The sequence below is a fragment of the Python bivittatus genome, unplaced genomic scaffold (genome assembly GCF_059951505.1).
Source record: "Python bivittatus isolate LINGU-HERP-01145 unplaced genomic scaffold, Pbiv_v1 ctg000220_np1212, whole genome shotgun sequence".
NCBI lineage: Eukaryota > Metazoa > Chordata > Lepidosauria > Squamata > Pythonidae > Python > Python bivittatus.
Window position 1 is genome coordinate 38,869,514 of NW_028277048.1, and position 26,008 is coordinate 38,895,521.

The 26,008-nt window shown below is 39.3% G+C and overlaps 1 protein-coding gene across 5 annotated transcripts in view; it reads right to left on the bottom strand.

The window, feature by feature from the left end:
- BAIAP2 (BAR/IMD domain containing adaptor protein 2) overlaps positions 1-24,277 on the bottom strand; it is a 152,807-nt gene extending 128,530 nt beyond the window's left edge. For 3 of the 5 annotated variants that reach the window (XM_007419865.3, XM_007419866.3, XM_088138375.1), the window contains exon 1: positions 24,076-24,276. In XM_007419865.3, coding sequence (XP_007419927.1) covers positions 24,076-24,153 — 78 coding nt within the window. In that variant the 5' untranslated portion in view covers positions 24,154-24,276. Of the gene's footprint in view, positions 1-24,075 lie in introns of all 5 variants that reach the window. The other 2 variants (XM_025166231.2, XM_088138373.1) reach the window with 1 other exon arrangement.
- Positions 24,278-26,008: the final 1,731 nt, after the last annotated feature.

Below are 26,008 nucleotides of genomic sequence, written 5' to 3' on the forward strand. Positions count from 1 at the left end.
ATGTTTAGCAAATGACTGGTTAATGAAAGCAAAGAATACTTTTGGTTGAATTTTATTCCATCAAATCACCCACAATTTTTTCCATCAGCATAGCTTTCTATATGCTGCCTAGAAAGAACTTGGGAGAAAAAGGAAGAAAAAAAACTATAAAACCCTCTTAGCTAGAGTTTGAAAGGACTTTGTGGTTTTGTTCCATTGCTCTACACTTCCTTGGTATACTACTCAACTATTTGGGATTGTTACTTCTTTAATTTGGCTGCCAAAAATATTGAAAGTAATGCAAAACACAAGCACTCTAAGAAAGGGAGAAAAAGTGTTATGCTGAAAAATATGAAAATCAGTACAATAGTAAAGTGAAAGGGTAGATAAAAAGAAAGGTTTTCTTCTACTTCAAAGAAATATATTGTTAATTTATGAACATGCACTTGAGAAAGGTTAAGGAAAAAGAATGTTAAGAACAGCTCATCTTGACTTTACACAACTAATTTTCAAAAATACAATTCCAATCTCCAGACCCTTCAACTGTTCCTTTATTAAGAGATGTAAGCGATAATTAACAAATGTGTCATTTAAATTGTCAACTCAACTCATCCTATAACTAGACTTACACTTGCATATAAAATTATATCCTTTGCACGCACACACGCACACATGCACAGTGCATGGATGAAAGCAGCCTTGTGCTTAGCAGGAAGGAGGAGCTATCTTTCAACTGCATTTGAATATCTTCCTGTGAGATGTCTTCCACTTTTTTTCCTTATAACCTATCTCTAGATTGTACAGATGTCTCCTGAGAAATAGAGGACTAAATGTACCTTAACACTGTAAGGCAATAACCGCTACCATATATTGTAGGTTCTCCCAACTTCAGCTGCAATATGGTTAGCAAGTTCTAGTCCAAAATATCTGGTGGTCACAAGTCTAGGAAAGTTGACCTACTGACTTTTATAATATGGCTTGTTTTTGTTTGTTGATGGCTTAATGTGAAGTATGAACCAGCCAGAAAAACAACTTGGAGGACTGTGTGTTCTTTCTAATTTTTTTAATTTTGTTTGCCGCCCAGAGTTCCTTCTGGTAGATGGGTGGCTGTATAAGTTTGTTTAATAATCAGATCAAGCAGGAGAGGTCCTGCCTACCAAGGAGTTCCATTTGGCAGGACCCAGACGGCTTGCCTTTTCTGCTGTAGCCCCTGCCTTCTGGAACATAATTCCTCCTGAGGTGAGGTCGGTCTCATCCCTGTCTGCCTTCTTGAATGCTCTTAAGACTTGGTTTTTCCATCAGCCTTGGGGATCCCATGGTGAGCCTGCAAGATGGTTATGTGATGCTAAATGATTGTGTTCTCCCACATTCTTGTTTGTTTGTTTTTAGCTTTTATTTAGCTGTTCATTTTATGGTTTTAATTGTGAATATGTTGTACGCTGCCCAGAGTCATGTTTTGTGAGATGGGCAGCTATATAAATCTATTAAATAAATAAATATGTATATAAATGTTTCTGAGATGTGTTGTACGCATTTTATAAAACTAGAAAATTAATACAGCAGCTGGAAAAGATGGGCACTGTAGTTCAATATCTCTGGAGACACCAGGTTGTGGAAGACTGGTATATACAGAATCTTTTCCCTTTGCAATTTTCCCCTTCAGTTTTGAGATTTAAAAATTTTTTTAAATTAATCTATTTCTCTACTTGATTTGGACTAAACTCTTATTTTATCTGAGTAGGCAAACTGTAAAAAAATACTTCTGAAAAAAACACGTCCTACTACTTATTTTGGATACTTTAGGAAATCCGTGCTATTCTCACTTGTTGCTGTAGAGAGTAAGGAAGATGATCTATATGGAGTATATGCAGGAACCATTACCTAGGCAAAAGGGGCTGAAGCATTTTTTAAGCCCAGAACAATGAGATAACATTCAGAAGCGGCTTTGGCAAACACTTCCCTAATTCACTGAACTATAAGCAGGAGAAGGAAGTGCAGCACAATCAGACCGACAAGATTCTGTTATTATAGCCAATCTCAAAAAAAAGTGGTTTTAGTCTTCCTGTGAAGTTGATTTCATGGTCTGGTCTACCTAGTGGGGCTGACAATAGCATATTTATCTTAACTTTAGAATTTCAGCAACTATTACAGTCCAGTGTACACTATACATTGCTGAATGTGGGATCACAACAAAAGGCAGGCTTAATTTGCCCATTTTCTGTGCCATTATATGTACCGGTAGACAGTCTGTCTCTTACATAGTTTTTTGACCTTACAATTCTGACATCCTGGCAGTTTTCTTCCAAAGTTTATACTAGGATTAGCTTGGTTCTTTTTAAAATGTGAGTTATATGCTGCAAAAAAGTATTTTACTCCCAGGTTTCTTTGCACTGCTGCATATAATTCTCATTTTATTTAATTATTTAATTAATTAATTATTGCAAACTTGCATATTTTGCAATTTTTCACTTTAAGGTTACTACTGAGTTGCATTTAACAGGAAAATCAATATATTCTTCTGCAACGGAGCAAGTAGCCAGGATTGTATTTCAAATGGTGATTGAAGCTTCTCTGAATTGTGAGAGAAGATTTCTAGGACAGTTGTGTTCCATCAAAGTATTTACATACCTAACACGTTTGTTCATACTTCTTGACAAGCCTATCATCCTCCTGTGCATGTGAATGTCTGCTTACATATGCATGACATGACCTTGCTGCATTGACAAGATTTTAAATAAATCTCCAGCACCTTGTTTGGGGAATGAAATCTATATACTACTAAAACTCTCATTGTGTTTATCTGTTTGTACCCTCAAGTTAGCCCAAATGGCACATTATACTGCAACAATATTTGAATCAAGGTACCTAAAATCCACTAACTTAAAGAATGCATTAAAAATCCAGGACCCATTACTCCTATGGAGTTGGAATTTCCATGATGTTCAGACCAGTTTTTGGCTGTTGCAGCATCCCCACAGTCACATGATTGTGATTTCCAACACTCCCTGCCAGCTTCCCACAAACAAAGCCAAAGGGAAAGCCAGCAGGAAGTCAGAAGTTGCTCCCACTCCCACTGCTTTTTTGCCCACCTGTGATCATTCTGTTATCTGTTTAGGTAAGTAAATATTGACTTATTATTGAAGTTCAATTGTCACTACAATTCTTTTTCTATTTATGGTATATACCCTTCTTAGATGATTATGGGACGATCCAGCATTAGGGTTAAAAAAATACAGTCAGCCTAAAATTTAATGTTCATCCTGGTCCCATCAGACTGCACTACCTTTCTCCTAAAGGATGACCCAATGGGTAACAGGGTTATCTAGTACACATTATAGCTGTGGTGGTTATTTTCTCTTCTGCCTTACAGGGATCCCTAGTTTCTTGGGCTACTCCCACTATACACTGGATATCAAGTCTCCATGAACTGAGCCTGTACAGGTAGTCCTCAGTTAATAATCTGCTGCTGAGAGCCATAACTGAAGCAATTGCTTTATCAACCACTCAGGTCTGCAAAGAATGGCATAGGTGCTAGTTCTTCAACCTTTCTATTAAGTCCAATGCTTCCAGACATCATGGTTGCTCTTTCCTTCACCACAACCTCTTCATAATACAAACTGGTATGTGGTCAAAGAGACAACTTTTCCCCATCAATGTAATTGAGAAAAGTTGACTCTTCCAGACTTTTCCAAACTTTCCCAAGCTCTTGACAATCTGCCTGCATATCACTTGGGGTGTTCCATTCTATGAATAATGACACTACTTCACTGTTAATTTCTGTAATTTTAAAATTATTGTTTCATACCCTAAAGTGAACCTGATTTTTCTTCAGCTACATCATGGAGAAAAACATCCACTATATTTTTAGTAAAATAATTACCCTTTCATTTTGGACACATATACATATAAGCAGCTGTTATTCTACATGAAAGCACTCAAATGTTGATAGCTGCTTCTGTATAATTATGTAAATAATTGTTTTAGATTACTTTTTTAAAGTAGGCACCACATTTTTTACTTTAAAAAAACTGAAATCTCGTCACTTTTTAGCTCACATGATTCACCTGAAACCTGATTTGTCCCCCCACCCCTTATAATTCTTTGCTTCAAACTGGGTATTATGCAGTTGTTCTTACCTTATTTTTTCAGGTTTCTTTTAGACCCCACATCCTGCACAAGAACAATCTTTTTAAATTTATAGGCACTATCTACTCTGTAATGCTATAGTGCACATGATATCAGGAACAATTGTCTCACTGACTGTAATTATAGACCTCTGTTTCAATAGGCATACAGAGATGTTGTATACCACCTGTCTCAAGTATTCCCAAGTTAATGCTCTGGAATCTAAAGAATCTCATTTTTCATTTTGACTAGAGTAAGAGAGGCAAATCCAGCATTTTCGGGAAAACTCCTGATCTTTAAGTAAGCTTAGTGATGTCTTTTAAGAAATCATCTGATCACTACAGAAACCTGCATTCTTCCTACAACTATTCTTGGATCCCCACATTCCATTATTATGATTTTAATTCAGTGACCAAAAAAAAAAGGCAGTTTTTCCTCCCAGTGTCTTTTTGCAAAAATACTATGCAGAATAAATTTGTCAAGATCAGATACACTTAATATATCTGTTTTATTTAATCCTTCTTAAACTAAAAACAGCTTGAAAGTTTTACCTATTTCCTCTCCAGTGAAATCACTAGTTTGATTATCATGACTTCTGCAACCTGAGGGGACCAAATTTATTTTAAAAACTAGCAAACAGAATTCCTGGCCACAAAAAGGTTGTTCATCTCTGTATTAGGTAATAATTTAATTTATATTATAAAAGTGAAAGTTAATTTTTCTTCAAACAAATGGTAACATACTGGACATCAAAAAATGCAAAATGTAGCAAAAATTTCATTACATTTTAGTCCCTTACTTAACTACGCCAAAAAATCATGCGCCATAAATATTTATGGCAGATCCTATATACCTATATCTACACACACACACCCCCCCACAAACATAACTGCCAAAATACTATAATAGGACTAACAGTCATGACCCAAATAACATATTTATAGAATCAATAACCTCTTTATATAATCAACTAATGTAAAAAGTAAGAGAGCCTGTTTGATGTAGTGGTTAAGGCATCAGGCTAGAAACCTGGAAACCGGGAGTTCTAGTCCTGCCTTAGGCACAAGGGCAGCTGGGTGACTCTGGGCCAGTCGCTCTCTCTAAGCCCTAGGAAGGAGGCAATGACAACCCATTTCCAAAAAAACTTGCCAAGAAAAATGTCAGGATTGCCATTGCTAAGCAGTGCAGTCATGTGACATCATGCTTTACGACCGTATCACTTTGCAATGGAAATTCCAGTTCCAATTACTGTTATTAACCAAGGACTACCTATATAGCAATAAATATTTAAATACATAGCAAATGAATTATTCAGATTGTATAGTATATAAAATTTTAAAAAAACATGGTTAAATATTCTCAAAAATTGATGCAATGAAAACAGAGTTCAGAGCTGTAAATCTGAATGGTGTGTATTTCTGATGGCTTTAGGGTGAGGATTTAAGACTGTCCTATTCAAATCTATCTATCACGGTGCTAATCTACTGCAACATGGAATAGGCATCCTGCACTACAGGAGAGGTGTATAGCCCTCAATGCCAGTTCAGAGCTCTAGCAAAAGCTCTAGCAAAAGCAGTTAGTTCCTCTCTCAGCAGGTTCTTGGGCAGGGAAGAAAAGGAGCAGGAAAAGAACAGCAACCAGGAAGAGGATATGAAGAAGACACTGCCAGCATGCTGTCCTAATAAATTACTTCTAAGAGAATAAAGTCTTCAGCTGTGCAATACAGGGAGTGTGTAGAGAAGGAGGAAGGATAGGGAACCAAATGGGATACCACACTTGCCTGGCTTGAACAATGGATAGGTCCAGCTACACAACTGCAATGGAAGGCAGCTTCTGGGATCAACATGCTAGGAAAAACAGTCCTCATAACAAAAGCATTTTCTTGGAAACAAATTTCATGATCTAAGACAAAATTAAATCTAACTCTACTTAAAATAGCATTACCACTCCCAACCAAACAATATGAAGTGCACCTACTGGGTAAAAATAGGACAGCACTGTTTTATGGAGAGCTGCATAACACAGTCTTTCAAAGTGTACTCCAAAAGACCATATGGCACATGGTTCTTGCACAATCAAACTGGCAAATGAATACTTGACTGCATCTAAACCACTGGCACAGAATAAATTACCACAGAATTTATTTCATTCATTCAATCATTTCAATATATAGGGCAGAAAAGAAAGAATGTGATAATTTCTAAAGCCAAGATGCACCAAGATCCAAGAAATTTATAAGACATTATACCTTTTATCATGGAAGCTTTTGCCGCTATTCCCATGTGGATTAGAATTGGTTAGAATTATTTAGCATAACAGAATAAAGGCATGCTCTTTATGGACAAATTCTAGACAATACTTGGCCCCAAGAATAATTCAAGGTTGAACACTGGCTCAAACTACTGCAATTAAACACACCCATTCAATTATGGTAGCAAGCCACAAGTTATAAAGAGTTACTATTCCGGAGATATTGGTCTCCATACTTTCTGAGCTAATGGGCATATATTGAGATTGTGGGCTCAAAGAAAATGGCTGCCATCTGGGATTTGACCATTCTCAAAATGGCTGTCACAATAAGGTTTCCTGTGTGGAAATGAATCTGTAGATACTGTAATTCTAAATGCTAAGTCCCTTTTTAATTTCTTTGAAATTAAATAATTGTTCTATTTTTTTAAAAAAAGTTTGCACTGTCACATTGCTTTCTTGCCCAGTTTCAAGTAAGATATCATGGTTAAACTATCATTTCCAGTGATGATTAAAACAGGAAACTGTGGTTTAAAAGTAGTTTACAAATCAAAGAAGATCTTAGTTAGATTCCCAACATTATGCCTATAGGCACTATGTGGATCTTCTTTGGCTTCCACTAACCACCTGCACCCTTCTCTTTAATACCTATATAAAACCTCTGGTTGAGGTAATCTGTTGCTTCAGGTGAAGTACCCCCAGTATGCTGATGATCTCAACCCCAAGCTGTCTTAATTACGCTGTCAATGAGGTGTTCCAGTGTCTGGAAGCTGTGAGGGTCTGGGTGGGGAGAAACAGGCTCAAGTTCAACCCTGCTAAGACTGAATGGCTATGGCTATTTGGACTCTCTGGATCCAGAGATCATCCATCCTTAGCCTTGAGTGGGGTGGCATTCAGATCCCACCCCATCCTGACTTGACTTTTTAAGGCTTGAGGGGGAGGTGACTATTTGGTGTTGGTGTATAATTTAGGCGTCTTCATCAACTTGCAACTCCTGCTCAAGGAACAGGTAGCAGCTGTGGCCAAAAAGGCCTTTTCACAGATTTATCTTGTGTAAAAATTGTGCCCTTTTCTGGACAGAGAAACCTGTTACTTTAGTAGAACTGAATATGGATAAGACAATTTGCATCACAAAGACAAAGAAGGTATGGAATTCAGAGGCAGAAATCCTAAATAGGAGTATTTCACCCTGAAATATTTTATTATAGATCCTTCCTGTATATCCTTTTAAGGAAACAATGAGGTTCTTTTATAGTAATGAACATTTTTAGTGAAACAAAACTATGTGGTAATCAGGATTCAAAAGATTTACGTATCTCCTTGGTAGCCACATTTTAGCTTATATTTTAGCCCATTCAGAAAATAAAATATTGTTTGCACTTAAGTAAATCGTCACCTGCATTATAACCCACAATTAGATAATGGCAAGAAAAGATAGCAAAATATATTCCAAAATAAACTACGATCAATCTGCAGATAAGCTTAGTATCAGCCGTTTTGGATCTTCACTCTGAAAAGTCCCAGCAGTCTGTGGAACAGTCGCTATTCAAATAGTCTTTTGATTGAAACAACATTGCATTGATGAAATACAATTAAAAACTATCTCAGAAACTATTTCCTTAAACATTCTAGTAAAAATTAACAAAAGAATAGACTCCCTTGCTGACTTCAGGAAAAACTAATATTAGACTTATTTCAAATTACATCCCTTTATCCTCTTAAAGACTCAGTTAAAGAGTAGGGTGAAACACCAAACATGTACACCTCTCTATTGGACAAGACAAACACAAAAGTGATCCAGAGATCTTGGAGAACTCTTAACGCAGGAGATTTTCCAAGGATCCTTGTTCTATTCTACTGCATTTCATACTTTTGCTCTTTCACAGAACCCAGTTCCTTTGGGTGAGGAAGCATCATCTACAGTATTTGAAAACAGAAGAGGTAGGCCAGGGTTGAGTTTGAAGCAGAGATGGGTAGCTGACTTAGCATGCCAATTTCTGGAATATGGCAGGGCAACTATAAGGAGACTGGTGTGGAGAAACAGAAACAAGAAAGAGATTAGGGAAGCAGCATGGAGTACATTGGGGATAGCATTGTGGCTTTCCTTAATTTACCCAAGGCAAGTAGTAGTGTTAAAAACAGGAAGCAGCATCAAATCTGGTATTCCTCAGCTATAGGGATCACTATGTTGGTGTTTCAGTTTATTCTTCCTCTCCAGTCCAAGAAGGCACTCAACTGAAACCAGATTCTCAGGTTTTCTAAGTCAAACCCCATGCCATGATGCAAATATACGGAGGTCATCAGCCTTTTACTTCATACCTGAACAATACCATTTTCCTCCCAAGGAATTTACGTCTGTATTCATTGTCTTACAGCCACAAGATTGCAATACTCAGGAATGTCACAGATGGGGAGCTGCTGATGGGAAAGCAGTTTTGTCTTTGGAAACAGCATCAGCACTTTGGCAGCGTGCGAGTTCTATGCCAAAAGGAGTTCCTCTAGTGTCTGAACTGGTTGATCCTGCTTCAGAACTCCACCCCATTATTAAAATGTATTACTCAAAACAAACCAATCACTATTTACATCTGACACTCCCACCCATGTATTCAAAGCATCTCACTGTAGTATCAGAGGGAACAGAAACTACATGTCTACTACAGCCCAAATCCAGTTTCGGCAGCACATACACTCAGAAAACACCCTTAATTTGTTTCTGTAATCATATTTTTAATTCAGCAGAATGTGAAGGATTTGTTTAACACAATACCTGAAGAGTTTACAGATTGCCATTACTGCCTCGCACAGGTTACTTAGCAGCTAACACTGATCTTGCACACTGCATTGTGCCACACTTTAACTATTGTTTGTTAAATAAACTATAATCTGACTGGGCTCACATAAAATGGTAAATCACACCCATAGTTTACAAACCATCAGACTAGGTTCACACATTACCCAAGCTACATCATGGCAGAGCTTGAAATGAAATGTGAACCAAAGCATAGTACCTTGACAGAATATTCTCATGTGATCCAGGATGCTTGCTGGTGCTGGAGACATGGCTGGGTTTAGCCTTCGGCCAGACCAGAGTTGTGGTTATGGAACCTGCTGGGTGACTTTGGCCCAGCCACATTCTCAGCCCAACCTTCCTCACAGGATTGCTGTGGGGATAACATTGGAATATCCAGATAGGACAACTTAAGCTGAGAAAAGATAAAATATAAATGCTAATCATCATCACCTTCAACATCATCTAGAATTATTAGTGTACCACAGGCTAGTCAGCAATGTCTTATCTTTCAATGAAACTCTCCACGGAGACAGTAGTGCTTTGCATGCCTAGATAATTAATCCTTAATTAAGAGTTAAGCATGCAGTGATCCATGTGATATATTCAAAGCAATGTAGAAAATAGTTGTTACAATGAGATACAAGGTAGCTGTCCCTTAAGATCTCAATCAGTAGCTTGTGTTTCTGTCAGTCATCAATCCTGCATCACAGCACTGATAAGTCAATGTAACTTGCCATAGCTAGGTTCGCATATGACACCTAGCTATAACTGTGGTTTGTGTGCCTTTAGCTTAGCATGTTGTATGAGCCAAGCTTCAATAAAACAAGGTTATAATGTGCAAATATAGTTCAATAAACCATGCTTTAGCTAATCATGGCTCAGTGCAACTCTGGAATCCAGGCACAGAAAAAAGCCGGTAGCAAGTAGGTTGTTAAGCAGAGTCTCACAGAAGCCTAACAGAAGCCAAGGAACACCAACCAAGCAGTATCTCTACATTGAATTATCTTTTGCTAGTCATTATATTTGCATTATGCTCCCTGTGAATGCAAACAGTTTCTCCAGTCATGCAGTAAAGATTAAAAGAATTACATCCATAAAGAGGCTAAATGGAGCTTTAGGGACCAAGACTACCCTCTGTCTACCTGCATATCATCTTCTAGCTGTCAAGACATAACAGCCACCCACCATTTTAATTAGGCCTCATCTGAACAAGAATCTCTTGTCTTCCCTACAGACTTAAAGATAATAAAGCAATCAGCTCTTCTGTTTGGGATGACATTTACTCATTCATCTGCAGCAAGCCATGGTCAGAAATTCTAGCTGCGTTCAGCCAAGATAAATAAAATAATATTAAGGAGAAAGGAAAAAATGGTTTCTGTCCCTTCAAACTTTAAAGCATGGTTTTCAGTGATGACTTAGTAATATTCTAGCCTTCTTCAGCTTCTATTATCTTGCTTTCTGCACAAAAATAAAAACTTACTGTGATTAGGACAGAGTTTGCTTTCCTGTCCTAATTTCATACATGCAGAACTTAACTTTTATAAACAGCTGCGTCTGCTTCAGTGGGTGAATTTGCACCTCTGCACGGTAGAGGCTGCAGATGCAGATTTTCAGACACCACTAGCAGAGGTGATAGGTGATTCTATCAGTGCCACAGTGAGAACCATCAGGATGAGTCACAGTAGAGGAGAAGTGGGGTTATGTTGGCGGTAGGTGCCAAGCTTTCTCCATCCTCCCCCTGTAATTATTCCACATGTGTAGGCAAGCGATTGTAGAGGCAGCAGCGGTGAGGGGGAGGCTGATAGTTCCTTCCACTCTCATTAAGTGTAATCATTCCAAGGGTGAGTGCTGGTAATCGCAGATCCCTGGAATCAAAGCCATTTTAAGCAGTGTGGCTTTGGGAAAGTGAACATACGAAAATTGGGGGGCCAGGTCATTTAATACATTAAAATTAAATTAAGGTCAATGTGTGACTGTCTGGGTATGTATGAATACACACACCCAGAGCAGAAAGCAGTCAAATACACAGAAGTAATGGCAAAGGCACTTGGTAGATTTCAAAGGCAAATCCACTGAGCACTAGTGCAGACAAAGCCAACCTGTGTCTTTGTTATAACTGGAATATACTTAAAACTACAAGGAAAAAAAAAATTAAAATCTTGTTTACTGGAGGGTAGACAAGGAGGTTCTGTTGACCTTGCCAAGTACCCTTCTGGTTCTATTTCTTTTGTTCTAAAATTTTAAACTAAAATGTGGGTGCTAAGGAGCAACTCAGTATGAAGGACTGGCCTCTAGGTGCCTGATATTTGTATTTCCAGAATACTTCTGGACCACAGGAGTCAGAGGCATTCTTAGGTAGTAAGACCGGGGGGGGGGGGGAGAGGGGGGAGGAAGCAGCAGCATGACTCAGCAGAGGAGAAGTACATCAGGAGACCAGAGCTAAAGTTCACAGGGTGGCACAGACTGACAAGAAGTGTTAGGCAGACCTGCATAGTGTCCAAGTGGGAGAGAAAATAGAGAACATGTTATTATGATAGAGAGAAAAGTTAATGCTATATGGAAATGAATCTTGTGCAGAACCCAGATAGAGAAAGAGAGAAAATGGGCTTAACTTCAAGGCCCCTGTCCCCATCTCTGCCCTATATTCAGGGTTTTTTTCTCTTTTTCCTTCTCTTCTTCCTTTTTTGCCTTTTTGTGAAATGGGTGTTTGTGACTGGATGCACCCACCACAGCAACTACTTTCTAAAAGCACCTAAGATTCTTCAAAATTCCAAAAATCCTCCCATGCCCAACAAGACTGGAGAACCCTGATGTATGCAACCGTAACAGTATCCTTTTCTTCCATAAATATGCACAAAATTTACCATATGTTTGTGTAACTTTGTCTGGATTGCAAAACTAAGTAGTATTGACCCTGGTTAGTATTTAGATGGGAGATCATCAGGAAACATCCTGAAAGAAGGCAATGACATACAATTTCCAGACTATTATCAGAAAACAGCTTGACCTAAAAGAGACTTTACATCATACTGTAAATGAATGGATTACAAAAAGCAGAAGACTGTAGACAGATCTGAGGGAGGGGCAATGGTATCATGATAGCTAGACTTTACAATATCTATCCCATTAATTACTATTATTTTACATTGCTCAAATTATGTGTATATTATTTTCATTAAGAATATACACACAATTTGGACAACATAAAATCATAGTAATTAATGGCAATACTGCTACTCAGAAAAGGAAACAGAATCCATATTGGCAACATACCCAATCCTGGAGCATAACTACTATGACAAAAGAGTAATCCATTTGCATTAATTCTCCCAAGATTTTAACAAGAAATAAACTGCAGGAAGAGGGGATTCAGGGAGAAGTATCCAGATTGCAGTGAGGAATCTTCCTATATCCATTATATTCGGTATAAGTGGCTAAGATAACTATTGAAAGATCCCAACTTCCAATGTCCATCTCTCTAAGCTAAATGATGGTGAGAAACCAGCCAGTATCTTGATCATTATTATACAGCTTTTCTAGTTTTGCTTTCCATAGTGTGAACTTGGGAATGCAGATGTCCAAATGAGAATTCTTAAAAGCACCTGCGATCAAACACGGTGTTTATTTGGCCACTGGAAAGCACTAAACAACAAAAGCAACATGAACTGCATCAGCATTTTTGGAAACAGGCAGATTTACTGCCAAACAAGCTTAAGAGGACTTCTCTATCTGGCATGTTACACATTCTGTTTCTTATTTCTTCTAGAACAGGGTTTCTCAAAGGGTGGTCCGAGGACCCCTGACGGTCCCCCAAGGCCCTCTCAGGGGTTCACAAAATCAAAATTATTTGCCAGCCTACGCTGAAAAATAATACAATACTAAAATCCCATCAAACAATTGTGAGAAGTGGTAGTGGCAGCGAATGTGTCAATTTCAATTTTTAATACGGTAAATATCAATAAATGTAACCCATAGCAACAAAAGCCCTTTGGGGTCCTCCATAATTTTTTTAAAGGGGGAAAGGGTCCTGAGAGAAAAAAGTTTAAGAAACACTGCTCTAGGGCTTGCATTAGATGCCTTTCTTAAACTTCCTAGCTGAAGCTGTTCTTGCTTTGCTTCAGATAGCGTCAGCCTAGCAGGAAGATGCTAAACAAATGAATGCTACTCATAATGAAATAGTTGAGGGGGAAAAAAGCTTTCCAGCTCAAGATCAAAATATTGCTTCTTTCCTTGTCATTAGAAATGACACAGTGTATTCATGTTCTCTGTTCTTATAATCAGACACTATGGCACATTCACCACCAAACAAAAATAAAATATGGTTTTAGAACAGAAGTCAACATTATTGCTTACTGTTCAAGTAGCTTAAGCAAATGCCCAGATGACATCTCTTAACACATCCAGAAAACAGTCTTCTGAATTTAAAACATACCAAGGGGATTCCCAGGTTGTCAGTAGATTAAAAATGTATATTTTATTCTTAACTTTTTAAATTCCATGGTAAATGCATATGGTAGAATAGTCTTAGGGAGAAAAAACTGAGAAGAAATATGCTAACGCTCTTCAAATACCTAAAAGGATGTCACACACAAAAGGGTCAGGACCTGTTCTTTATCATTCCATAGTACAGATCAGATACAGAATAATGGATTAATGTTACCAGAAGGCAGATTCTGTATGGGCATTAGAGAAGACGGGCTAATAATATGAGCAGTTCAGCAGTGAAGAATATTGGGCTTCCGTGCATTCAACATGCTCAGGCAGAAGTTGTACAGTGATCTGTCTGGGCTGCTTTAATTTGGTGTCCCAAGCAGGGCATTGGATCCAATGGCCTCAGTAGCCCCTTCCAATTCTATGTCTCTATGTATATCATCTCATTTACAGCAAGATTGCAACCATCCTCAAAGGACCAATAAAAACAGTTAAGAATGTACACAATTCTCCATCCTCTTTGCAATCAGAATTGCTCTTAAGTCTAAACAGCAAAAAACATACTGTAGAAGAGAAGGCAGAACAAGACATCACATACATTATATATCCAGGTTGAGAGGTGTTTCTGCAAATTCCACAAAGAGAAGAAACTAACCAGAGCAATCCCTTGATATAGTAGAGCTACTGTATATCTGCACCTAAGCAACTCTGGGGACCCAAAAAGTGTTCCAAATAATCCAAAGTTTGGTTTTCAATTTCAAGGCATTTGAGGAGAAGCTCCTTGCAAGGCTAAACAGCACTGACAGTCCCAGGAAGGATAGGTTTAAAACGATAAATGAAGGCCAAGATTTAGCAAACCTCTGTTTAGTTAAGAATAGCTGTCGCACGAGATACTGCCAGAAATGTCAGTCAAGACATGTTTTTCCTTTAATTTCAATATTAAGAAGGAAAATTTCAGGTTGTCATGGAACCAAGTTCTCACTTCCTTTCTCAGAAGAGAGGACTTTGCACAAGTTTTTCAAACTTTTTCATAGCTGAATGAATACATCAGTTTAAAATAAAACAAAGTAGAAAATGTTTGCTTAGATTTGCATCCCCTTAACTTCTCTGCAAGGTTTTCAAGAAAGCTGAGGCTTAAGCAAAGGTTGGCTTCACACATATTTAAAATGACATTTGTTTGTCATGTTTGTTTAGAGCAGTATTTCTCAACCTTGGCAACTTTAAGACGTGTGGCCTTCAACTCCCAGAATTCCCCAGCCAGCACGTATAAGCCCAGACATCAGTAGGGGACCACAGAGGGTGAGGCAAATCATGAAACATCCATTGTGCACGGCTGGTTGGGGAAATCTGGGAGTCGAAGTACATGTCTCAAAGTTGCCAAGGTTGAGAAACACTGGTTTACAGTAATGTATGCAAACCATGGCTTAGTGCAATGCATGAGCCTAATCTGAGTGAAACTACTACTATCCCCAGTGATATACTGTTAAATTACAAGAGGTCCAAGATCAATTTTTTTTTTTAATCTTACCATCAATGTTTATAAGGAATGAAGAATGTTGGCAGAATTTCTCATTTGTTTTGACCTTATAATGCTTTTCTAAAAATCTGTTTCTATATGGAAGCAAAGGGAAGACTGGATTTGAGATCACTGGCTCAAAAGCAGAGCATTTCAGTGCCCCCACTGATGACTGAACTCCAATCACCGTTTTAAAATAATAATGAAATTGGATGCAATGGCACATCAACTGTCCTTTTAGATAAACTGCAGACACACTGTAAAGTTTCTACAGTTTGCAGCATCATAGCTGCTGCAATTTTCAAGTTGTAATTTTAATAATTTCATGAAAGTATCATTAATTAGAATCTTTTGATTTGGTGGCCTATAAGTCTAAATAAACAATAAATAATATGATACAAATAAGCAACAAATACCAGTTCTGATCCTCTCCTCTGAAACTTCCGGCTTTATCGTGGATGCTCCTTTCCCAGCTATAATTGAGCCTATATAACACATACACATGCACAAGCCTCTTTTTTCCTTCCTTAACATGGATCCCTCCAGATTTATTAGATCACACTTCACATCATTCCCAGCTGGCATGACCAAAGGTACATCTGAATATCATCAGGCTGGCTTATATTGTCCTTTATTGATCTTGCTTCTTCTTCCCTTAGCTGTTCCCAGAAAACAGATTTAGAGCAGAGACATATGTGTTGTTCTTGCTGCAAGAGACTCACATAGTACCCCTCCAGAAACTGTACTTCCTATATGCGACTAATGGTATATATACTAGTAGCACAACAAGAATCATTATTTAATCCATGAGAAACTGAAAAGGAAAGTCAGATGAGAAAAAAATATTTTAATAGTTTTTAATAGATTGTACAGTATTGCGTTTTTATTTGCTGAGTTCATATATTGTTTTAAGGCATGGTTTAACTATGGTTAATGGAACAACTGCAATCAATTGGGTTCATGCAATAAGCAAACTCCAAAAAACAGATGACCTGTTCTTTTGGTTTAGTCCACTGTACGCATCCAGCCATTTTATAGTATGTAGCAAAGTATGCAGTATGGTCATTTTGCTATTTTCTTACATAATAAGGTTAAATTCTTATTTGCTAAATCTTCCAGTGGCAGTAAATTTAATTTGGCAGGAAAATCTTACGCCCTGAAAAAGCTGTAGATAGTCTGACAGCACAACAGAGTTCAATGACGTTTACAATCCAGGTAAATGCAGATACCTGAAGCAACCTTACTAGCAGCTGCTTTCTGTACAAAGCAAGTCCAGTAAAGATGGATATGTTGTATACATGAAGATTCTGTTAGCTTTTCCTCCTTTTTTCAAAGTAGGGGAGCCTTAAGCTATTGCTCGACTACCAGCACAGTTATATCTCTTTGAAAGGTCCTGAGAATGAAGCACACTATTCGTAGAAACATGTATCTGCCAATACAGGAAGAGCAAGCGAGCTCACAATAGCACTGTGCCTGAACTCCCAGAGAAACAGCAACCTTTCCTACAACCATGCCATTAGCGCAGCTCTTCAAGAGACAACAACTTGAACAGCAGCAGCAGCAACCATCATCAGAAGCAATGGCCAGCATGCTTGATTATTCTGGATAACTGACAAATCCAGTTTCCTTATTCAGCCTCATCTCCCTTCCTGTTTGCTCAATTTAAGCACTCATAATCCTCAGCCATCCAGCTCACCCTCATCAATTAGTGCAATCTTTTGAAAAGACTATTCATTCAGGCTGCTAGCAAGAAATCTGTCAACATGATTTCCAACCCCAGTTAAAATACTTCTATGAACTGGGATAAAATATAATTTAACAAGTAATGTCACTGCTGTGATCAAATTCAAAAATACACTTGGGAGGTCAAAAAAATAAGTGCTTTTCAGAATTAGTCTGGTTTTCCCATAAAACTAAGCCATCATATGTACTTTTATAACATGTTAAACCATTGTAGTTGGTTAACATTAACACATACTATTTCCTCAACTCCATCTTGTATGGCTCCTTAACCATGGTCAATAGTTTGTCTATTGGGAAAGAAACTGCCATTTCTATTGAGCAGTGATCAGAAATGGGGGCCACTCCTGGTTATGTTAACTAGAAAAGTTACCAACCATGGCTAAGGAGCCATGTGTAAGAAGGTAAGAAGACAATGCTCCTATTTATGGAACCAACTGGAGTAATTTAACATATCAGGTAAACACACCCATAATATGGTCTATTAGTTGTTGGCTTAATATGAACTCATCCCAAGAAACAATGATTACAAGCCACAAGACTGAGTTCATACACCATCCTACAACAAGTAGGCTGCAGTGTCCCTCACTTTTAGAATGTGGCCTTGACATGTCACATAAAGTCTAGTGCAATGCTTGAGCTTACAGAAGTTGTAGATACCTGCACTAAACATAATGTCACTTGTTTGGATTAGTATGATGTATAAACAAGCCCTTATGATGTACAAATCCTGGTTTACAGTTTAGCATTGAATTACTCACATCACTGCAACTTACTGAGCAAACTGTAGTTAAAACAAATTGCACTATTTGTAAAACCAAATCTCGTGCCATAGAAAAGTATATTTGCCATGAGATTTTGTATACGTTGGTTCAGTGTTCTAAGACAACCTTCCCTGACTTTGTGCCTTCCAACTATGTTGGATCGCAACTCCCGCAAACCCCAGAAATAAATTTGGCTTCTTTGTTGATGGAAATTATAGGAGTTATAGCTCTCCTATAAAATGTACAAAAAGTACTCTGAGTACTTATATGCACTTTACTAATGCTAGATATTAGTAAAACTAAAATATTTCCATAAGTAGCATCCCCATTTCAATAGCTTTCCATGAAAGGCAGCGAAAAAGATCCAAATAATGAAAAAAACCAGTGCGCGTGCGCGCTCTCTCTCTCTCTCTCTATATATATATATATATGTGTGTGTGTGTGTGTGTGTGTGTGTGTGTGTTTTCTTAAGACATGTCAATAAGAATAATATTGTTCTATCAGAGAAAAGAGATAACATGTAATTATAATTGGATAAGATATAAGGATTTGTCGGAATATCATCAAGGGGATATTAGATTGAAAACTAGAGAAGATTTGACCTCACAAGGCTTCAAGTGCCACTGGTTTCTATATATACAAATATCAGAAAGAATTAAAGTTGATAAGAAACTATATGAACTTGAAAGGGATAAAATTATATCTGAAACTGAATTATGTTTAAACAATGAACATCTCATAACTAAAATGTATAAATTACAGTTAACATTGGAAACCGAAGAGGAACTAGTAAAAGACTGTATGATAAAATGGGCAAAAAATTTCCAAGATAACATCCAAATTGAACAAAGGGAAAATATGTGGTTAAAGGATCTTAAATTTACAGTATGTTATAATCTTAAAGAAAATTTCTATAAGATGGTGTGTAGATGATATTTGACACCAGATAAGCTCTCTAAAATGTATAAAGGAATATTGAATGCCTGCTAGGTCAGACCCTTTTACCACCTTTGGTGGTCCTGTAAAAAAGTTAAAAAATGCTGGATAGACATACATATAGCTATTTGGAAAATTTTGAAAATGGACACTCAATTGAGACTAGAAATCTTATTAGGGATGACGGACATACACTTAGAAAAAGCACACGGTACTTTACTTCTCTATATGACAACAGTCACAAGTCTGCTTCTGGCTCAACACTGGAAAAACCAGGCACTACCTACAGTGAGGAGTGGTTAGTCAAGCTTTCAGAATTAGCAGGAATGGCAAAACTGATGGCAATTATAAAAGAAAAAACAATGATAAAATTTAAGAAAGACTGGAAGCCATTCACTGGCTTTTTGCATGAAACTGAACATAGTCAAATTGTGACATATGATTTCAATGATTAATTATAACTATAGACTATCGGGAAAAGTAGAAGCTATAATATAAAGTTAAACAAGGGTTGTATGAAAGGTTTTTTGTATATATCCTTTGCAAAAGAATTTGAAAGTCGCTTTGTCAAATGTCCATGTACGTTTGTATCTTTTCTTCTGTTGTTTCTTTTTTTCTATTTTCTAATCTGCATACTTTTTCCTTTCACAATTCTTCTATTTCTCATACTTTTACTGTAGTCTTTTTTTCTTTCATCTTTAATTTGTATATTATGAAAAATAAAAACAATTGAATCAATAAGAATAATATAGTTCTCTGTGTGGCTGATGCCTAGAATGTCAGGACTAGGAATGCAACTTCATTCCCAAGGTCACTTAAGGCTCATTTGAAGCATACACGCAACCCTTTTTTTTTTTTGTATTACTGCAATCACACCTCTGAGGATCAAACCCAACATTACTGTTGGTGATGCTACTGGAAAGTGAACGAGTTGACCACAGCTGTGCAGGAGATTAAGTGTGGTGTGAAATAACAAAGCAAGTAAACAAGATGTGAACAGCTTGACTGTTTCTCTGTCAAACTCTACCAGTCAACATTAAACCCTCGTTTAGTTTGGCTGCTGGTTGAATCAAGACATGGAGTAGATATAAACAGTGAGTGTGTATACCATGAAAAATGTTTAAGAACTATAATGAGCATTCGCAACTATTTTGTTCCTACAACTAAAAAAGGGATACTTTCAACACCAATAAATATTTCAGTGTAGCAACCTAATATTACACAGTTTTGATTTAGGGATAAACTTAATATTCTGCACTTAACACGTAAGACAGCGCCTCCTTTCTCTATCTTGTCAAACATATCCCCTTACGGCAAGGGAACAGTGACATATAGCTATGTCACTGTTTCTGACTCTTAAGCAAATGGAGACCCATGCCATGTAGCACATAGAATTATTTCGGGGTATAACTCCCCACAGCCCAAGCTGGCATGGCCAATGGTGAGGGACGCAGCTCTGCAGAATTGAGGGGCCACTGCAGTGGCTGAGTACTCAGCAACGAGAAACAGTGACTTTACATATCATTGCTAAGCTATAAGTCATGGTTTACAAACCACAGTGATATAGTACACACATTGTACTCAGCCTTAAAGTGACTTCTGCCATTCTGGTTTAAGCCATTAGAGCTTGTTTGATAAACCAGGTTTAAACAAGTACTGGCTTAGTGTAGAAATTGGTAACATGTAATTGTCCCAAATCAACACTATAGCTTTCTACCATTTTGGGGAGGGGGGAACACATGAAAGCTACAGTGTAACCCCTAAAACAGTGCTTGCACAACAACAACAACAAAAATCTCAAACCACTGTAAAGGACAGAAGGAATGGCCTTCAGGGACAACAGGAAGAGCCACTACCAAGCCAACAGTCAGATAAAAGAGGACAGAGTCCAGGGCAGGAATGGAACCTGACTAAACGTTTCAGATAAGACCCTCTCTAGTTCTCATAAAAATAAAGGGAGGGAGGAGGGAAGTGCATTCAGACTTTCAAGATTCTGCTACTATAGCTTTACAATAAAAGTAGTAGTGACCTAGTCTGATCTACTCTGAAGAGCTGACAACCACAGACAACCCAAAAACTGGGAAAAGAAATGGAAAATTCTGACCCTTTCCACATGCACAAGGCATGCGTATCCATTTGGCATCATTGCCAGAGCCACTGCAGCCTTTGACCTCATCAAAGGTATTAAAGGTAGCCAATGACAATCAAAAATTGCCTATTACTGGCTTAGCATCGTGTGTAAATCCAGCCCCTGCACCAGGGGAGCTTCTCCAAGTACTATACCAACACAATTGTAATTGTGTCTATATTTATCTTTAAGTAAGCTTCAACTGATAACCAACAGTGCTTATTATAAATAATATCTATTTAGGACTATGGCATTAAAAACCACAGGTGGCACCCCCATGCTGACCTAGGGAGCTCTCAGAGGCTAAACAAGGCCAGCTTTGTCCTTGGACAGAGGACGACTTGGGAATCCCAGAGCTGCAGATCAGAAACTATCCATGAGAAGGCAAAGGCAAATAACTTCTGCAAAGCTGCCAAGAAAACTGCATGGATGTCAAGCACAACTCAAGAGCATCTCTGCCTTCTATAAAAACCGTAACAACAGTTAACAACCCTAACAATCCATCTGTCCCTGTATTATTGGACTCTTTACAGAAACAATATACATACATATATGGGTTAAATCATGATCAAATTAAATCCTGTTCAAAAAGCTACTTTGCACAATGGGTTTCAAGAGCTCTTGGACCACTATTTCAAAAAGCATTTGCTTTGTGGCAGGGAAGCAGGTACTATTCAACATCAAAAATCCTTGTGCTGCGGGACTGCTTTCTAAGTTATTTGGATCCTAAAATTATAGTATATAAACTTGTTCATGAAAAAAAGATGGCAGGCAGGCAGGCAGGCTCAGTCTTGCTGAAAGATAGAACCTGAAATGGCCAAGTTTCATATTTTTGTATCAAAATATGCAAAAAGCCCAGGACAAAGAATGGAGGAAAGAAAAAAGACAGCTTTTCAATATTACACAGGGCTAAATGGTGGGAGTCTAATAGTTTAGATACCTCATTCCTTTCCTAGATAACTTAATATTATACTAATTTAAATAAAGGAACAGAGACTGACCCCAGACAACAGAGTAACCAGGTCTAGTTTAATGCATGACAGCCTGCATTACATTCCTAAGTTAGTAAGAATTTATTAAGTGTTGTGGTATACAGGGCCTACTGAAGTAGAACTGATCAGTTTCAAAGAATATTTTCAGTAAGCTTCAAACTCAAGGGACTGAGAGGTGTAAATTTCAAAGATTCTTTCATATGAAAGAAAGACTTTCCACAGAACAAATTAGGGGCCTAATGATATTTCTTACTGAAGTATCTGTACAAGGCCAACTAATATTTCCAAACATACACACCCTAACTTGATCCTGAAAATGTTTCCCTCTTGACAAAAAATATAGAAGTTATACCCTTGTTCCCAAATACATTTGGGGCACACGATCAGGGCAAATGACCATATGCTAAATCCAATTCTCTTGGTTCCACGCACAAGGTGGAAAGTATACTTGTTCTTTCAAGTATGACATCGCGCTGGAAGAATTCCACCCGCAGCCCTCTCTCTCTTTCCCCCCTCCGCCCCCGACCGCGCCATCTGTGCTCTCAGGCTATGATTCCTGCATGTGACATGCGTGCAGGTGGTAAGTGGTACAGACCTATTTACATGTAGCACTGGATTAGGCATGCAGCTAAATTATTGCACTTCATGCAAATAAGCCTTGAAGAACCACCTGAATTAGCAGTTCATTGCTTGCTTAAGGGATAAATGCTTTTGAATGGCATGCTAGCTAACTAGCTATTAACTCAATGAGTGTAATAATGGCTGTTTTTGTATAATTTCCATCTTATGCCCTCCTAGAATTATGTTCCAATATGAATCTACCTTCCTTTAAACCAACCTATTTCTTACTGACTTGGTCATACCGATTAAAATAGAGCCAATTAACCCAATAATGTAAAAATTAAAATGACACCACTGAAAGGAAAAAAAAATGTCTATTCATGCAACCCCTGCTAACATGCCATGCTGGGAGCAGTGATTTCACCTAGCAGAGAAACAGTTTAGAAGGGGAGCATTTGGTACTTAGATCAGCTTCTAAGGAAACCATGAATACCTGCAAGCATGTAGAGACCTCAGCTTTTAGAGGAATCCAACTCTGTAATGTTACCAGTGCCCTGGGACATTTACAGTTCTGAATGCAGAAATCATTTTTAAGATAATTGCATTCAATTAGAGACCACATGAAAAGGAAAAAAAGGATGAAGATTTAACCACAGAGTCATGTACCAGGAAGTGTGTGTTGACAGAGAGGGAGGGGGTGTTTCTGTCCTTTAGCATTTTTTTTTCCAGAATGAATTTTCCAACCAGAACAATAAAGGATCAAATGTAGAACGTTAGTTTTCATTTTCAATACAAAAAGAAGTTATTTTAAAAAATACTCTATACACAAATCACCTATACTCTTACATAACCCATCTTTTCCCATCCATTTTAGGACAAAATCTATTTTCCCCTATTTAGACACAAAGGAGAGGCCAGGGTAAAGGGCAGAAAAGGCAGAGGGGGAGAAGTGAAAAAAATCTTAATTTTAAATAAAGGGTTGTGTTTCCTCCCCAGGACTACCTGATAGAGAGCAACTAAAGCTTCAGACCAATGCAGTCGATATTAACCAGGCAGAAGGAACAAGCTAAAATACTGTTCTTTGCCTAAAAACTGGGATTCTTTTGAAGCAAACCAAGTGCTAAAAACAAGCTCTCTTTTGAAAAGAGAGGAGGAGAAGGAGAAGGAGAAGATCAGAGTTACTGCTTTCTCGCATGTTTGGCAAAAGAGTCTGTTCTTTATGGCTTGCTCTCCTTTTTCCCAGGGAAACTCGTACACACGCGCGCTCGCGCGCACACACACTTCTCGCCCCAGGAAATATGGTTTTCAATCAACTCTCCACAGCACCACCTCATAAAAAAGCAGTGAAGGAGTTTAGGTGGAATTGGGTTATATTCTCCTCGCAATTACAAACGATCAATACCGAGGCAGGAGAGAAAGCAAGCAAGCGCTGGGCGGCAGAATCAGGAGAATCCAAGAAAGGTACAGTACAGTATTCGGTTAGGTAGGGGCTTAAAAAGAACTTGCTTCAAGGTGAAAAAGACACCCTACGATAAACAGGACGGAAAGACAACAAATTCGACAGCGGAGGCGGCCTGGGTGACAAATGCAGGCAAGGAAAGGTACAAAACCTTGCAACAGGTGATTGCCACTCCGCAAAGCACACAAAGAAAACGAGCACGCAGTGCCGGCATCGCTGCCAGACTCGGCCGGGTGGGAGAAGAGGGCGCAAAATGAAGGGAGTCCCGCCACGGCCAAAAGGATTCACCCAGGCTGGGACGAGACGGAAGTTGCTCCAAATGCAACGGGCGCGGCACAGCGTTGTGCCCTAACCCGACACCCGCCCTTCTCCCGAAGATGCCGGAATCCGGACGATCGGATCTAACCTTGTAGACATTCTCGGTGACCCTGTGCACCTCTTCCGAGCGCGACATGACGGTGCCAGGGACTCCAGGAAACACCATAGACTGGTCAGGACGCAGGGCTCAACGGAGAGCGCGGGAGAGCGACGGCCACCACCACAGCTAAGATCCGTGTACGTTGCAGGCAAGGCGACCGGGAGAGGCGCGACGCTTTATATCGCCTCTCAGGGCCGGGCGCATCCCACGCCAGCCGCCTCCGCCTCCACCCGCCCCCAGTTCCGCCTGCTCCCCGTTGCTCTGCCCTGGCGGTTGCCTCAAGGAGCGCAGCCTGGGAAAGGCGGGGAATAGGAAAGGAAGGAAAGGAGGCGAACCGGAGTCAGAGAGGAGGCTGGCGCGGGCGGGAGGGCTGGAGTCATGCAAGACATACGCGCGCACCGCGGCGCGCCGCCTACCCCCACCGGCCGCCCACAGCCCAGGCAGACCCCGGGAGCTTCGGTACAGTTCGCGCGCGCCGCCTCACCCTGAGAAGTCCGGGGAAGACTGCGGCGCTCACGCCCGCCCACCCAGGGGCGAGAAAGTGAGAAAGCATGTCCCGTCACTGGCGCGCACACGCACTCTCAAGTACATCTCTGTAACGGAGAGTAAAACAGGCTCCCTTCCTCATACATAATGTATACTCAGACGACTTCTGCGAAATGTTCACGTTTAAAAATCTGTGATTGCAGCCTTTTCGCGCAATCCCGGATTAGAGACAGTCATCGTTTTCAGTCACCCCCGTTTGGCTTCTAGGTATTTGCTACCAACTGATCTGATCCGGCGTGGATGTATACGTGGAACCCCACCATCCCGCTGAATGTAACAACAGCCTTGTTGAATAGGGCCATTGCTTCACCTGGTCCAGCATGCTGTATCAAGGCAACTGGGTGCATCTCTGGAGGACACAAATATATTTTCACCCTTGGCCCAAGTGTTGGGAGGCTACGGGGGGGGGGGGGGTCTGGATGGGGAGGAACAGACTCAGGATCAAACCTAGGAAAACTGAGTGGTTGTGGTTATTTGGACCATCTAGTCCATGGAGATTGTCCATCTGCTTGGAACTGATGTTCAATTTAGGGGATTTATTTATCAAATTTGTCACTGCCCATCTTGTGAAATGACTTGTTTTGCTGGACTTGGGGCTCGTACTGGAGAAGCAGGGTGTAGCTGTGGCCAGGAAGGCCTTTGCACGAAAGTCTCCTCGTGCACCAGTTGCACTCATTCTTGGATTGGGAGGCCTACTGCAATAAACTACATGGGGCTACCCCTCAGAAGATGGAACTGGTCCAGAATGCAATGGCACAGGAAGTTATGGACATGCCATAACGTGCCCATGTAATACCTCTGCTTCATGAGCTGCCCTGGTTACCAGTTGGCTCCCAGATACAATCCAAGATACTAATGATCAGCGGTAAAACTCTTCACAGCGAAGAGCTTGGCTATCGGAGGGACTGTCTGTCTCCTGTAGTTTCAGCCTGGCCTTACCATCAGATAGCGTTGGCATGCTCTGGGGCCCATGCATTAAACAGTTTCGTCTGATGGAGTCCAGGAAGCGGGCCTCTGGAACACCATCCCCCCCAGAGATCCATATGGCCCCTATCCTACCTCTTCCACCAGGCGTTGGGCTTGGTTGTATGGCAAGCCTCTTAATGGGAATGTTTTATGTTTTATTGCCCCTTCCAGACATTTAGCATTCTTTTTATCTGTTATATTGTTTTTAATTGTTTTTAGTACTGTAGGCCACCCAGAGTCATTATGGAATTGGATGACCTTACAAATTTGGTAAATAAATAAATTATCCCCTTCCGTTATCACTTCCCAGCATCCAGAATTACGGCAGGCTATGATTCAGAAGGTAATAAACAGCCATCAGTATTAGTAGTCACTGATTATCTAATCTTGTGAACCTGACCAATCCCAT